At 39.7% G+C, this 16,913-nt stretch overlaps 1 protein-coding gene across 1 annotated transcript in view; it reads left to right on the top strand.

The window, feature by feature from the left end:
• ass1 (argininosuccinate synthase 1) overlaps window positions 1-3,727 on the top strand; it is a 29,835-nt gene extending 26,108 nt beyond the window's left edge. Inside the window, exons 14-15 of the mRNA XM_059358524.1 lie at window positions 2,199-2,264; window positions 3,346-3,727. Of these exons, the coding sequence (XP_059214507.1) occupies window positions 2,199-2,264; window positions 3,346-3,394 (115 nt within the window). The 3' untranslated portion in view covers window positions 3,395-3,727. The remainder of the gene's footprint in view (window positions 1-2,198; window positions 2,265-3,345) is intronic.
• The last annotated feature ends 13,186 nt before the right edge of the window (window positions 3,728-16,913 follow it).

Here is a 16,913-nt window from a genome sequence, read left to right as displayed (position 1 = left end):
CTTGACAGCTGTGTTTGGCTGCTCTGGCCACAGTGCAGATATTCCACATGTTCACCAGTCAGCCTGTTGTTGGTCAGCTTGCCCAACTTCTCGTATGACCTCTACATCAACATACTAAACTGACCCTGCCTCACAAAGACATCAGAAGAGTGTCAAGATCAGTTCCTGCAGGGCAGACCCGACCCCAGCCCTTCCTGCTGCACCCCTGTGGCCCCTTTGCTGCGGTAACAGTGGGTTTGTTCAGGAGGCTGACCCCTGATGCCCTGTGGGCAGGCTCAGCACTGACCAAAGTAAAAAACCCTCCATATGCCTCTCCATCTCCACTTCAGTCACACACACTCCAGTTGTACCCTAAAGTCAGAGAGCTAATGGTGTTTTCAGCTAGAGGAGAGAGGTGATTTCACTGGGCTCTTAAGCACATGGGTGTCATGCTTGTTAAGCAGGTCAAATAGGGCGAGACAAGGAAACATGTCTCACACAGTCAGCCAATTACTGAGCTTTGGCAAGTGAAAAAAAATCAATGCGCTGAGTGCATATTTTGTCCTGTGTAAGATATTGTACACTATAGTAATAAAGTCTGTTTAAGCCATATCATATAATTGTATTGGTTTGTCTGTTTTTGTGATTATACTGTTTTTAGTTAAATATGTAATGACTCAACTGCTGAGTCACAACTTACAACACATCCATTTTTTATCCCGTCAGTTGCTAAGAAACTGTCACTGATGAAGGCTTGTGTTCTCTGTTCGATACCTGACCTTGTAGAGACACATGTCTTATCTGGGACGACACAAGTGTGACAGAGGTGTTATGTTGCAGCATCACAAAGTCTTCGCAGCCCCTGACAGATGGGTGCAGTGGGTTCTCATTAAGGAGCACGATTATGTCCATAATATTTCCTTTAATGTCCCAATATTACACAATGTGTCCCATGAGTCAGTTGATAGCATAAGAGCATATTTTGATAGCTGGTACATGGTCATGGTATAGGTGGTATAATCCACTGATAGACTAATTTCGATAAAATAATATCAAAACTTTTACAGTACATCTATGTATCTGTGGATACATGCATGTACTGTACCTGACAGTGCTACACCTGGAAACTGCAGCTTCTCATACAAACCCACATTTACCACTACATGACAACCTACCACAATCGCACACATACACACACACACAGACCAGATTAGGCATGAAACCCCTGCTGACATCCTGTTGGCTCTCCACGGGCAACAGTAAACGGCGTCATTAACACAGTGGTAATACAGCCCGTCACCGCACCCATCTGAGACAGAAATGTCACCCTCCTCGCTGTCCGCTGGCTCCACTCTCAATTAGACCGCAGGGTTTCTTAAAGGAATACACAAAATATCACATGCTCACACACACACACACATATTCTTTAAAGCCACTCACTCATAATGGTGTTCAGGTGCCGGGTAGGGAGCCTTGTATTGAGAGTTGATGATTTAGTTGTCGGTCTTTCTTTTTATAGTGTTTATCCTATCATTTGTTGGCAATTTCCTCTTTTGCTAAGTGCTTTTGAAGAATGAGTGCAAGCTGTACATTGGGAGTTGGGGGTGTCGCAGGGAGGCGAGGACTCGGTGAGGGAGTGTATTAAGCACTGCAGGTAGAAACTGCTGTAATTACACAGCGCACGGACACTCTTTGTGAGACATTCGCACACACTAAGATGAGATGACAGCCGAAACAACATAGAACACGCAGTGGCACAAGTTATGAATTGATGTCTTTTTTGGAAGAAATGGGTAAACTTGAGGACAGAAACAGATTACAAAATCCTCTCGACACTGAGCTCAGAGTTGATATGATGGGATTGTTTTAAAATGGGTTATGTGTTGTGTGCTTGTGTACATGAGTGTGTTTTCATTCTGCGATATTGATTCTCTGTTATTCAGGACAAACAATGCTAAAGAGGAGCATTCAGAGGAAAATCGATCGGGACATTATTTCAAAAGAGCAGATTATCAATGATCCAGTTATCCCAGTAGTTGATGATGCTTCATGTCTTTTATGTTTACTGCAATGATACCAAACATTTTAATCATTTTGTTACAGAATATCCTGTAACTTTTTTTCCTTCAGTTCTTGGTTGCACTTGAGCTTTTCTTTTCTTTTTGGAGATTAGTCTCTGTTGACTCAACTATCTCTTTCTTGACATCTTTTCACTGCAGCATGGACGTGCAGGGAAACTACGACCCGTGTGATGCCTCTGGATTCATCAGGATTAATGCTGTCAGGTTAGCATCCCTTAAAAGGGAATTGTTCCACTTACATAGCCTTAGGGCTGGGTGATACGGCCAAAATGTCCTGTCCAGATATAGGGCATGTCATATCTTTATAACAATATCACTACACATGATAAAGTCTATTTTTGTTTACTCCATAGTCCATGTTAGCAAAACAGTGCCTTTATAGGTTGCTCTGGATATAATATATATATAATATATATCTTTAAAGTGAGGTTATATGAGGTTCGTATCCATAGTCGGCATATTATCTGCAGCTACGGTCAACATGCCCCAGTATGGAGAAGTAGGCAGGAGGACAGGCATTAAAGCTAAATGATGTACTGTTGTGGACAGGGCCAGCAAAAAAAAAGGTATTTAAGCCACCTAAGAAAAAAAGTTTAAAAAAAGTTTTAGTGTACTCTATATAAAATATTTCCTTCTCTTTACTCTGCCATCAGACAGCCCTGTCTAATTTTACGCGGTGGGAAACTGAAGCTGTTATCTATGCTCTCTTCAAATCTGCCAAACTCCTTGGACAAAACTGTAATTTTACCTTGCAGAACATGGGAGTTGATGGTCTAAAGTTTGTTTGTGTCATTATGTGACTTTGGTGTTTTAAAGGGTAAGTAAGGATTCACCACAGTTACACAGTAACACAAACAACCAACCTCTTGAGGCAGGTGTAGACCAGCAACTCTATGTTCTGCAAGGTAAAATTACCGGCTTCACTTCCCTGTTAGCAAGGTAAAGCAGCTAAAATATTCTAAATATAGCATAAACTTTAACTGATATTGATTCTTTTCGGTGGCTTAAATTATTTTTGCTGCTGCCCTCCTCCACAGTAGTACATTACTTAGCTTTTGTCCTGGTAATCCTGCCTGATTCTCCTAACTCGGGTTGTGCTGACCTGCATGTACTGTAGGTAATTCACTGACTGGACAAGCACCTCATACAAACCCACTTCTGAACTATCTCATTAAAAGTAATTTTCAACAGCTGTACAAGATAGTTTTAAAATTGACCTCATAGTCCTTATAGTTGCACTAAAAATGTCCATCTAATTCTTTGTCCTTCTTGTTCTCCTCTACAGATTAAGGGAACACCATCGTTTGCAGGGTCTCTCCAACACCAAGAAATAACTGTGCCAATCCTGTGAACCATCTTTTTTTCTTCCCTCCTCTCTCCAACATGTCTAAAGCAGTAGTAGGTTTAGACTTACTTAACTGTCGACCTTTTGCTCAATTGTTGCTGTACTGCTGGGATTTTGAGTGGGAAAGAACAAAAATGCCTATAAAAATGGTTTGAATCAGTGTACACATGATTGTTAGCTTCACTGTTCAGGGAGATTTTGGTAGTACAGTATGTGTATTTCTTAGTATTTTATTTCCTGTGAGTAACATGGCATCAGGTGATCACTACTTGAACTCTGGAAATCTTTCATTCAGAAATAAAATGCAGTGAATTGTGTTTTTTTCTTCCTCAGCTCGTTTCTTAATGTATTACAGCAAATAATGAGCATTTATCACAAGTTTACATGCAAACACTGTGGAGATACACATCAGCCCCGGTCAGTTTTAATGTATTAGTGATTAATAGCTCATGTCTTTGGCCGACAGCCTATTTATTAGTGCCTGCCTGTTTAACTCTCAGGGCTGTACAGTCACTGCCCCGTGAAGATTTTGGGGCAGCAAGGACACTGGATCATATTTACAATATGCAGATGAAGCGGTAGCAGCGCATGGGAGCAGGCGAAAGGTGGCTCGATGATAGCTGCTGGAGCAGAAGTGATGAGGCCATTTCTGAGCTCAAATGGCACAAGTCAGATGGAAAGAAGACCAATTGGCCACATATGTATATTTCCTTTCACCACATGGGGTCTACAAGGCCTAGAGAACAGAGGAGAGAGGGGGAAGCATTTTAAACAGTATGGTGTTATTTAGTATTACCATTTTTGAAAATATATATAACATGACAGCTACACAAATAAGTGAGGATTGATGTAAGGGTCAGCTTTGAAAGAGGTCTGACAATCAGCATTTCTGTTTTTTTAAGTATCCAATAATGATGCAACAATCAGTGTGTTAAATATCTCAGATGCACAAATTGCCCATTCGGCCACAAAAAAACTGCAAATTCATCAGATGTGGCAGGACAGAAAATCACGACCTAGTCATGACTTAGAAAGGACATTAAACAAACAAGAGATATTGGTTAATAAGTTAGCTTTAGCATTGCTGATAGGGAGATTCTATAACTTGGACAGAGTTTTTATAAATCCACAACCACAAATTCAGAGACGATGAGTTGTTTGACGTCCGTGTATTGTAAAATGATTTTCCCTACAGTATGCTCCATAATCGTAGGACACAGCAGCTGTTTCTGTGCGTACCACTCCCCGATCCCCACCACTGAAAGATGTCAGTCCTGCATTGAATCGCTGGGTACGTTATGGGCCTCAAGGTGGAGTCCACAGGCACAGGGGACCCCCCGCCAGTTCTAATGGGCAATGAGGGCTCCTCGGACCCTTTCAGTCCCGCAAGAGCCCCTCAGCCCCCGCTCAATTACACGGCAGGCGTCCCGGTCTTTGCCTGGTCAATTACCAGCCAGCCCCTGCATTTACTGTCGTGCACACACAGGTTGCAAGATAATCAGTGTCCAAAATTGCCCGGTTAGAATGAAGGACTGGATGGAGAGGTATTCAGATTAGTCAGTCAAGCTGAAGGAGAGGTAGGAGGGATGGGGACAGCTATCAATCTCAATCTGGCTTCAGTGGTTGGAGGGGGAGGATCGCGGTGACCTTTCAACTTTGTTTCTGGAAAGATATGATCCTGAGAAATCTTTACTGATGTCATATCTGTCTGTGAGTGTTTGTTTTAGGAATAGGGAGCTGGTTTCTGTGTGTTGGGTACTTCTCTAATCAACAGTCCTGACGGTGCATGTATGTGTGCGCCTAGACACACATCTACTTAACCTACTCATCTACCACGTCTCATATTCCATCCACCGTCCCCTCCCTCCTACCTGTCTACCCAGCCAGCCAGCCAGGTATGAAAACTAGCTGACACCTGACCAAGGGAATTAATCATCCTTGACCCTGGACCAATTACCCCTCATTACCCACTCTGTGTCCACCTCTCAGGGGAGAGCGGTGTAACAATAGCACAACATGAAAGTCGGCGGCGTCACAGGACCGAGCCCTAATGGACACTCCTGTGCGACCGTGTCTCCTCAGGAGTCCAGGTCGACTAACCTTCAAGTCCTTGTCACTCTCCGACAGCACACGTACAAAGGAGGCTATTGTTCAGGATCAGGGTCTATGACCTCTTGAGATGAAGTGCAGAGGGCCGCTGGCAATGAAAGGGCAGCCATGCTGGAAATGGATGATTTGGGAAAGTATAGAAACACTTGAATTTAAGATGTTTGGTGCTACTTTCTAGTAAGACACCCTTACATAAAAAGTTGAAACAAATAACATTCTTTGGTAGTAATTAAGTTGAAAATGTTGATAGTGCAACTGGGTTTGGGTACCATGCCTAAACAGTGAGCAAAGAAGCCTAAAACAGAAAAACTGTTTTTAACAACAGAAAAAAATATATCATAATCTTTTTTACAAATTCTCACAAAAAATCATACATATTGCACATGTATTTTTGCATGAACCTTAATATTTAATACAGTTCTGTATCAGCGGTCACAGGCTTCCAATAGACAAGCAATATAGCTAATATACTATAGTTGTGCTGTTGTTAAACATGGTCCCCATTTACCCCAATTCATAGGATTTTGGATTCTTCATTCACCATGGAGGCAGAAGTTTTCTCCCCAAATTCAAGGTAACAGAGGGTGAGTAGCTGATATATAATTGTTTTGGGGGTGAAGTAATCCTTTTAATTTGTTTTTTGTGTGTGTGTGTCTTGTGAATCAGCAACTTTAAAATACATGCTGTGTCTGTAAGAATTATTTGCATAGCATTTGTCTCATCTTCTCAGAAACTAAAAAACCACAACTGTGATTTTAGCCTGGTTACCAAAAATGTATACCTGAGGACGAGTAGAGCTTTTCCTACGAATGCACTACAAACTCAACAATAACAGTGGGATTGGCTTTCACTCAGCAACAGTGATAGTAATTTATGGGGACAAAAAGAAAGAATACCCTGAACAAAGCACATCAGAATGTCTTTTACTCATCAGAATATTTTGTGGTCATTCAATCTGTGCTCTTCAGCTACCTGTCTGTGTGGAAACGGCTCCCATGTTCACTGACCTCTCCTTTTTAAACACAATGAGACAAGAACAATGACCATGGGGGGTTAATTACCACCAATTAGAGGCAGAAGTGGCTTTCCTTCACTATGGTTTATGTAACCCGAGCACAGTGAGCCGTATCTGCGCTCTTTTGTAATGTCCGTCTCCTTGTCTCCACATTTTCACATTTGATTAAACTTGTGCAAAGAAAACACTTTCAACATTTGCTACTTTTACTTACTAACACTATTTTTTTATTTTTTTTATTTGTCTTTTACCACTTATACATCATATTTTATTTGTCCTATGATATCTTGATAAACTGACAAATTGCTCCTTGTTTCAGAACATATCACTTAATGCTGCTTTACTTAGCAGGTAAGGGGTTAATGGACTGGTCCCCTGTGGTTTGTGCAGAAAGCTAATGGGCCTGGCAAAGATGATGAGGTCATTCTCTTACTGCTAAGAAACAATGAGCGATTTACAGGCCAGGATACCATGCCAATAGTGTTGGCTTACTATTAATAAATTATTTATATATGAACTTTTTATATCCACGGGTAGCAATGGATGGAGTTGGATAATGGTAGCTGATTAAATTAGGATTGTGAAAGTGATTCTAAGCAGGCAATTGAGGACAGAAAACTTGACTTGACCGTGGATTAGACGTTTCCAGCAGTTGTTTGCTGTATTAATTTGTTGATTAATACTGGGTCTCAAATCACTTCTTTGTTATAAATGTCTGATGTATTTGAACAGAGCTGATTTGTCCTAATAGCTGAAATGTCCACTTCATTCAGACTCTTGAAACTTGATCTGCTACACCATGAAGAGACCATCTGTGAGGACAAACCATCCAAATAAAGCAGGATACACTTTGCCTTCCAGGCTCGCTAACATCCATGGATCCTGTGAGTGTGAGTGCAGTGTTTTTCCTTGATGTCGAAGCCTATTTTCTGGTGTCAAAGGACACCCATACACTGATGTCCTTAAGATCTATAGACAGATGGGACCATTACTGGTCAAAGCCCCTGGCTTTGTTTGGACTGAGCCGGTGATGAAATATTGATGGAAAAATAGAAATATTTTGCCTGCTGCTCAATGTTGCCCAACTAAAAGGGTTAATGAGTGTGAGGACTTCTCAGTCTCCTGTTACAACAAAATGTAGCTCAGCCACCTACTAACATTGACTTGCAGGAGTCTGCAGGCTCTATGGGGCTAACAAGAATCGATAACCTTTTTACAATGCTGGATTAAGTTTCTCTAGTCGCCCAATTTGTAGTTATGTTATGTTATGTTATAGACTGTTAAGTTTTTCCATCTTTAATTGGAATGCTTAATGGAAGAATTTGACATTTGGGAATATGTTTATTTGCTTTCTTGCTGGGAGTTAGATGAGCAGATTGATGCCTCTTTCATGTTTGTATGGTAAATATGAAGCTACTGCCAACAGCCTGTCAGCTTATCTCAGCACAAAGACTGGAGTCTGAGAAACAGCAGCCTGTTCTGTGCAAAGCTTACAAAATCCACCTACCCACACATGTAAGGCTGGCTTTACACTGTGCCACTTTCATGCAACTAGTTGCAGGTTGCACATTGCATGAAACATCATTTCCATGGATCTTGTTACATTAAATAAATGCAACATGCTTAAACTCATTAAAATTTGGTCACTAGATACGTAACTTTTGGTAAAAAATTGGTAAATCTGTCATATTATTTTCTTGCTATATCATTTGTATCTTCATAATGGCTATCCTTGAAATTAAGAAGAAAACTATCAGGGCAAGAGACCATTTTATGTTTTATTAGTTTGTTCATTTGGTGATAAGCCATTGTCAGGTTGAAATCAATTGAAATTATATTGCAAGGGTAGTTTGATGTCATCATCTCAGTTGCGTGACAACAGTTCAACAAAGTTGCAGTGGGCATTATTTCATGCATCTGTGTTGCAACTTAGTTTCAGCAAGTTTCAACCAACTAAATTTGCACGGAAGTTTCATATGTGTCATGTGTTGTTTGTTTGATCCGTGGAAAAAAGCAAAGTGTAAAAATGAGAAGTTGTGGTTTTGTGGGAGGTTGTCTGCTGGACTATTTCTTGGCTGGAGTCTTGTCGTTGCGGTGAGATTGCCAGACAACCAGCAGATTTAACAGACAACATATAACATGTTAATCTGTAAGCATTTAAGGTGTTTGTTGACTGGTTTTGCTACTTTGAGACAGAAGAGGCTAGCTGTTTACACCTCTAGGCCAATCAACTCATGGCTCTAGTTTCATAGGTGTATATATTTCCACATCACCTCGTAGTTTAGAGAATCAGCTACATATAAAACACTGTGAATTCACTCTTTTACCAGAGAAGTTTTGTTTTGAAACAAAATTTTGAACTGTGCCATGTTGGTTTTGAAAAAGCTGACTCTTCAGAATGAAACAGATCTCTTTTTCCGAAAGTGATGTTTTTAAGCAGACTTATTTTATGGTACAGACTATGTAATGAAAGTGCTTTTCATTATTTGCTGCAGCAGCTCTCTGAGCTTCAGTTTACAGTGTATATATGGCTGGCTGTGATCCATTACTTGTCTGAAGTCAGATCCCCTGCTAGCTGTTTAGACCTGTTGAGCCTGGCATTGAACTGCCTGCTCCTTTTTCATTTATACAGACCAACTTTAGATAAGGAGCCCATCTGCTTGCTATGTCTGTTGGGCTAAAAATACAACTTGTGTCATACTTTCAACCTCTCAGTGGCAATGCTAACATGCTTATGTTAATCATCTTAGTTTAGTATATTAGGATGCATTTGCTCAGTAGCACTAAACACTAAGTAAAGCTGAAGTTGATGGGAATGTCAATAGCTTTGCAGGTATTGGTTACATTTTGAGAAGAAAAGTCAATATGATTCATCCTCTGGGGACCATGAATGTGCACTAAACTTTATGGCAACTCATACAGTAGTTGTTTGTTCAGATTTCTTAGTCTGGACTGACAAACAGGGTGAAATCTCCATCTCTAAAGCCATGCCAGTAGCATGGACAACCTCCACCATTTCCTCCACTTCCAGATCCCCTGGGGCAGCAGCAGTAATGCAGCATGCTGATCTCAAATCAATAGATTTATCTCCCTCATTTGAAAGGGACTTGGCTCCTGCCTCTCCCCTTCCCCTCCTCTCCCGGGGGTCTACTGGCCGGGTTTGTTTGCTGGCACACACTCTTTTATGTTCTTCGATCTGTTGGTCTGCGTGGTGGTGAATGGATGAGGGGCCTATCAGGTTTTAGGGTGGCTATCCAGCTCACTCTGTTTTCCCCACTCTCAGCGAATCCCTTGGACGATCTAACCGTTTAATGGCGCTGGTTATTTGGTTGTTATGGCGTGTGTTATGATGGATGGTAATGCAGTGTGGGTTTTTTTCTGATGTTGCCTAAATTGCACCACAGGGTATGCAGGCTGTTTGGGTTGGGTGTTTAACTGGTCTATAGCAAATATGGTCAAAGCTAAAGGATTTTATTTTTTGTTGTCATATGTTTATTGCTTTTACTACATCTCTTAAACACACTGACAGTATATTACTTAGCCCTTTGCATTCTTCTTACTGATATTACAAAGATATTCAAGAAAAAAACACATGACATTGATTTTGTTAAAGCTGTGGTTGGCAGCTTTCTGGGGAAGGCAAAACAGACGCAACAATCTAAAAAAAATACAGCCCTCCTCCTGCAGCTCTTTGTCCTAAGTTCCTCCCACCACACGAGCATGGGCACATGTATGTGAATAATACAGTAGCCTGTACGAGTACTATTCATTCATTTCAGTCATCCTGTTTGTGATTGTGATCCTGATGCTTTCATATAGCAGCAATGCTATTGGACTTACTGTCCTGTTTTCTTTGCAAACCTGTGGGCCTCTAAGCCCTTTGAGAACACATACAGATAGTGAAGGCTCTAGCTCGCTAAAACATCAGTTGATATCAGCAAAGCATTTCACACATAGCCTTCTGCTTACCATAGCCATGCTAACCTGCTGCTGTCTTCAACTCACCGTGAGTGATGAGCAGCACTGCAGCCGTGAGTTCACAGCTTTCGTGCAGGATTTTACCATGTGATGGAAATAGGAACGCTCTCTCTCTGACACAACCTGTGATTTGCCAAAGTCTCCTGTTATTGTTTTCTGTCAGACCACTTGAATTATAATATGCGGAAAGATTATTGGGCCACACGGTGGTGTCGTCGTTAGCACTCTTGACTCACAGCAAGAAGGTTGCCGGTTCAACTCCACTCTTCTGTGTGGAGTTTGCAAGTTCTGCCTCTATCAGCGTGGGTTCTCACCAGGTATTCCAGCTTCCTCCCACAGTCCAAAAACATGCACTTACAGGGGCATCGCAATAAATTAGAATATCATAGAAAAGTTTATTTATGTTAGTAATTCAAAAAGTGGAAATAACACATTATTTAGATGCATTACACACAGAATGAAACATTTCATGTCTTAATTTATTTTATTTCTTCTAATTATAATAATTGAGCTTAAATTGAATGAAGACCTAAAATTCAGTGTCTCGAAAAAAAAATTCAATATTACAACAGACTTTTAAAAAGTATGTTTAATATGGAAATGTTGGCCTCTAAAAAGTATGTCCATCTATATGCACTCAGTACTTGGTTGGGGCTATTTGACTTGAACTACTGGAAATGGACTTTTCCAGGATATTCTTATTTATGGAGATGGACCTGTAGCTTTAATTTGTGACTCTAAATTGTCCGTAAGAGTGAACGAGAGCTTGATTGTCTCTATGTGTCAGCCTTGCTATAGTAGCGACCTGTCCAGGGTGTAACCCGCCTCTCTCACAGTGTCAGCTGGGATTGGCTCCAGCACCCTGTGACCTGAGTGCGAATAAGCGTTTAAGGATAATGAATAAATGAAAGATTATTATGGGATTTTAGTCTATGACAACAAAGTAAACCTACATACCCTAGCTTTAAGAGAAAGTTTCCATCTCAGCGCTAACAGCTGTTTTGGTGGGGTTTTTGCAGTCAAACCAGCAATATTGTATTCTCTGCTTGAGTATGAGAGGGAAGAAACATCATTCAATAGTAATTGGGGCAACACTATATTTCTATGTTAAATAAATTAGATGGAGTGGATCATAAAAAGTGTTTTTTCGGGAGTTAAATGCCCATGTTGCTACAAGCATTCATAAAGCCTGTCCCAGAAGAAGAAGAAAGTAGACATTTTAAGGCATTTCACAGTGCTGCAGTGCCTTTAATGTACCACCCTGACTGTGGTACCAATGTTGTGCCCTTTAAGTCACAACATAGCAACAAATAAAGTTGTCCAAGCTCTGTGCTCCTTTGTTTGCATAAAATGAGGAAGACTTGTTTTGCTTCAGGGACTTGTGGATGTATTGCCACCTTAAAGCTGTTCCAGCCGTACACTTTGGTTGAGCATTACTTGCCGCTTTGCACCTCGGTGAGTATGAGCGACACAGCAGTAGGTGAGGGTTTTATCTTGAAAGTAGATTCAGCACCAACAGAGTACATCAAAGATAGATTCCACTTTTAAAATGCCTCAGACCCCCGTAAGCTGTGGGTTTAAAGTGCTGAAAAGAATCACAACACTGCTTTGCTTTGGATGAATAAAAAAAGAAAAAAACACTCTGTCCATCCCTGCAACTCTGCCTGTTGATATGCTTTTATTTCTGTCATGCCTGGTGTTTGGATTTGAACAGCGCCTTGTGTCATCCTTCAGAAACTCTTTTCAGTGGCTCGTTGTATGGTGGCAGCAGAAAAAAAAATTACCTGCAAAACACTCTTTGTCAGCTCACCGTGCTGAAAGCTCACAAACAAGACCATTTAGCTATTATTCCCTCTCAGTTGCAGATACACACAGCAAAAGCCAACATTTATCAAGAAAAATGGAGACTGTGGGAGAGGAGGAAAATAGGACAGGTGGAGAGAGAGGGATGGAGGGAAGAGGAGGAGGAGGAGGAGAGGGGGTTATTGGAGCCAGGGAGGGGTCATGGTGTCCCAGTGGAGAGAAATAGTGGAAAACATCCGTAATTTTCACCGCGGGATCCCATGTAATTGAGTCATTTAAAATACAGATACAGAGCTGAATCAAAGCAAAGTGGCTTGTGGAGGAGGAGGAGGAGGAGGAGGCTGCAAAGTAAAATGGAAGAGAGGTAAAAACAAGGAGGTAGAAGTGTATGTCTCCTACCATTATTGGACAAAGCTGGTCTGTTTATCCTTTTCATCTGTCAATCTTCTCGCATAAGACAGGATGTTACCTGTCAGAGATTTCTGTTTGTTTGTCCTATATGTTACTTTTTCACTTCTCATGATACTCCTACTTCCCTTTCTCTTTATTCAGTCTTTCTGGAAAAAAAACTGCAGTAAATGCACTTTTTGCAATTTTTTTTCTTTCTTTTTTTTTTTTTTACATTTCCTCTATTTTGGTTCGTGTGTGGTTTTTCTGAGCTGATTATGTATCTCATATATATTTTCCTTACACTTTGTTTTTTATTCCATGGACAGAGATTAATATTAACTGAATAAGCTAAATTTCTACTTGTATATATCTGAATTTGTGCAAAAGTTCTGACTGCATATTTAAAATAACTTTGCAAAAGTACATCAATAATACGTTGAAGAATGGCACAATTATGTGCACAGTTAAAGACAAAAAATGTTCTGCTTACAAGCTCTATTTTCTCGATTTGTGTGCAGTGTACTGCCCATAAATAAGTGGTGTTGTAATTAAGTTTAGAAAAGTTTATACTATCCAAGCAAAAGAACAAAACCAAAATTAAGGAAACAGCTTCAAGGTGAGCTTTTTATAAGTGATTGAAAAGATGGTGAAGAAGATTTTGCTTGTATTTTTGTCTCATGTGTTTTTCAAACATGATAGGTATGAATATATTACAGCTACTACCTTTTTATTCACTGCTTCACTCTGCATGAACAATGTGTTCATGAATGAAAGCTGCGCAGGGAGACCTCAGAGGTCTTCAGATGAAACTCTATCCGTTTCTTGTATCCTGCCTTTAGAAATTTACGCCCATAGCAGAACCCTGGCAATTATAAAGCAATTACAGTTTCATATGGCCCGTTCTTTTGAGATTGAGTAGGAGAAAAGAGGAGGTAAAAGCTCCGTAGTTAAAAAGGAGTAAGTGTGCCAATATTGATGTTCCTTTTTTCTAAATGCTCTGCCGTCCAGCTGAGCATGTATCCGCTTGCCTGACCACAAAAACATCACATGTTTCTTATACACTTTATTGAAATTAAAATGAATAGAAAAGTGGATCAATTACTGTAGTGCATTGATGATTTCTTGAACTTTTTATTCTTGGGAGACCAAATGTTTTGTTGAAGATGCACTTCATTGACAACAGTGAACCCTGGGAACAAGAGTCTATTCTCTGCAAGACAATGACAGGGAGGAAGCTGTGTGAGTGTGTGTGTGTGTGTGTGTGTGTGTGTGTGTGTGTGTGTGTGTGTGACACTTGATCAGCCTGCATGCCACAGCTCCACACACACTCACAACATGAACTTAATTCCCACTGCTTGATTGGCAGAGACCTACACCTGCTTTAACTGAGTTTACTTTCCAGGCTGTTTGACTCGATGGGGGCTGAATTTATAATAACTATCTATGCACCCATGGTCATGTATACATTGTTTGGCTGTGTATGATGACCACCATCATGGATGCATTAATAAATGGGTATACAGCGGCCAAAAGTGTACAGAGCCCCACTGGCCTAAACCTACAAAATGTCACTCAAAGAGACATGTACTACCCGGGGACAGACTCAAATGGCTACAAAGAGATACAAAAAACGGACAAAACAATTACAAAAAAACTAATATGAAACTGTAAAGAGGCTCAGAAACTATGGATTTACACATAATGACTACAAGGAGCGATGCAAACCTGCCACAAAGAGAGGCAAAACAGCCACAGGCTTAGAATGATAACAAAAAATATTTAAAAGAGACACAAAATTACTACAAAGATGGATGTAAAATAACCACAAAAAAAGACCAAACTATTATAAAGACACAGAATAAGACTGCAAAGAGAGGTAAAACAACCACAAAATGACTCACACAAAGAGACACAAAACAACTACAAAGAACCTCAAAAAGACCACAGAGAGAGATACGAAATTACTAGAAGAAGAGATACAAACCACTACAAAAAGGGACAAAATAACTACAATCAAAAGTAACTCCAAAAAGACCAGAAAAAATGCAAATTGAACACAAGACACAAAAAAAAGAAGCTGAACCACTATGAAGTCTGTGTGTGTTGCTATTATTCAGGCGAGGTGACGGGGTCTTTTGCATGTCTGTGTCCAGGGGCCCATTGTCTCATAATCTGTCCATGACCACCACCTGACGCACCCTTTGATACCAGAGCTCTAAAAAAATTCCCCAGCCACCTTGAATACATTGGACAGCACATGGTAGCAATATGTTAGCAGGGCCGGGATCATACTTCAGTCATGCTCAATTGGAGGTCTTCATTTAGAGGTGCTGGTCTGGGAATGGCCCTTCAGCTCCCACCTAATTTCCTTACTTCTTTTTTGGAAGCGATAACACGCCTTGGGGGCTGACAGGGAAGGGAAATTGATATGTGTACGGATGTCTGTAAGATGCAGCACGCTAATCTGCTTGTCTCAAATTCGAGGTCAATCATCTCTGTTCAAGCAGCTGCGGCATGTTACATGTATGTAACCATAGAGGGAGATGGTTATTTAAGTGTCACAAAACAGAACATATGTTATCAAATTTATTATAAGCTTCAGGCTAGTGCATTTCCTCCTATTTGTTATGCTATTTCATGTTTTAAAATTATGTTTGTGGACATACGAGATCTGGCAGATTTGAGCCTTTATTATCAGTAGTAAGCATTACATTAAGAAAATGATCCTAATGCGTTAGTCCTGAAGCAAATCTTCATAAGAAACGAACACTTAAATAACTCTCTACTGTTTCCATCTCTGCTGAAACACACATTTCAGTCCTTACTGGTCTGACTTTGCTCATTGAGGTTTGGATACAATTCATGGAGCAGGAACTGTTTTGCATAAACAGTTTGGAAATTTGCAGCAATTTTACTTTCTTCTGTCTGGCTGCTGGCATTTTCCAGATGTGCAACAATAGATGTTTCCACATGTGCAGCAAGGAGGAAAACCAACATTCCTCAATGACAAGACAGCTTGCAGTGTTGGGACTATAAATAGCAAAAGTCAGATTAAAACATCTTTGTGGCTCTGGAGAGGGAGCAGTAAGATTTATGTCAGGGTTTGTTTTTCCCTTTTTAACAAGCAGTAATTGTGTTACTGTCAACAAATCTTGTTGAAAAAAAATGTTGGTGTATGTAATTAAACATGTACTGATGTTTTCCAGTGATTTATTTGTTCTTTCTTTTATACATCTTATTTCAACAATATTTCAATACATGGGAAGTTTAGCTATGGAGTATTGGCTTAATTATATCGTAATCAATTAAACTGGCCGATTATGTTTACACATGCACATATACAGTATACCTAATCGTATAGCTCATGTGTTATGCTACATTTAAATAAAATATACAACACACCTGCAATACACTCTACTTTTATTTGGATCATTATGTTTATGTGTGCATGTTTTAGAGAGGTGTAGTTTAATTATTGTATATATTATTGTACATTATACTAAAAGGTATAGTGTAGATGTTACATTAGGGTTCAAATCATTAGTTGATAGTTCATAATCAATTTACCATTTAGGTCCTCTATTTGACCTTTAAAAAAAAAAGAAAGAACTTCAAAAAACTGGGATGGAAAATTTTCCTTTTTTTTAAATGACATTTAATAAAACCAAATGATGAATCAAGAAATAATAATCAATTAATAATTAATTGATAATGGAAACAAACTTGAGTTACAGCCCTAGTTAGAACAAAATAAAACATTAAGATAAAAAACAAAACAAAACAATATTATATAGACTTAATTCTATGAATTAATCTTATTGTAATATACATAATTATGAATAATTGCAGAGCTGTATAGGCTGGTTTTTTTTGTCTAAATCATCTCCTCATGACGCCAGCCACCTATGGTAAAATCGCCTACATCCTCAGTTGATCAGATCATGTGATTTTACCCCTTTAAGATAATGGACTGTGTCAAATGTCTGACTTAAGCGGATATATTATGCCTAAGTCAAAATAAAATGTGACTTAGGCAATTTTTTGAACATGCCTTTGTGACTTAAGCAAGATATGGTATCACTTTATTTTGAAGGTGTCTACATAAGAGTGACATGATCGTGTCATAAACATGACATGGGATGTGTTATGAACATTAATGACACTTTGAAGTAACATTAATGCTCATGATACTTGTCATGTCATGTTTCTGACA

Source organism: Centropristis striata, chromosome 19, assembly GCF_030273125.1.
Source record: "Centropristis striata isolate RG_2023a ecotype Rhode Island chromosome 19, C.striata_1.0, whole genome shotgun sequence".
NCBI lineage: Eukaryota > Metazoa > Chordata > Actinopteri > Perciformes > Serranidae > Centropristis > Centropristis striata.
The sequence above is the reverse complement of the archived record's forward strand: the minus strand, read 5'-3'. Positions and strand labels throughout refer to the sequence as shown.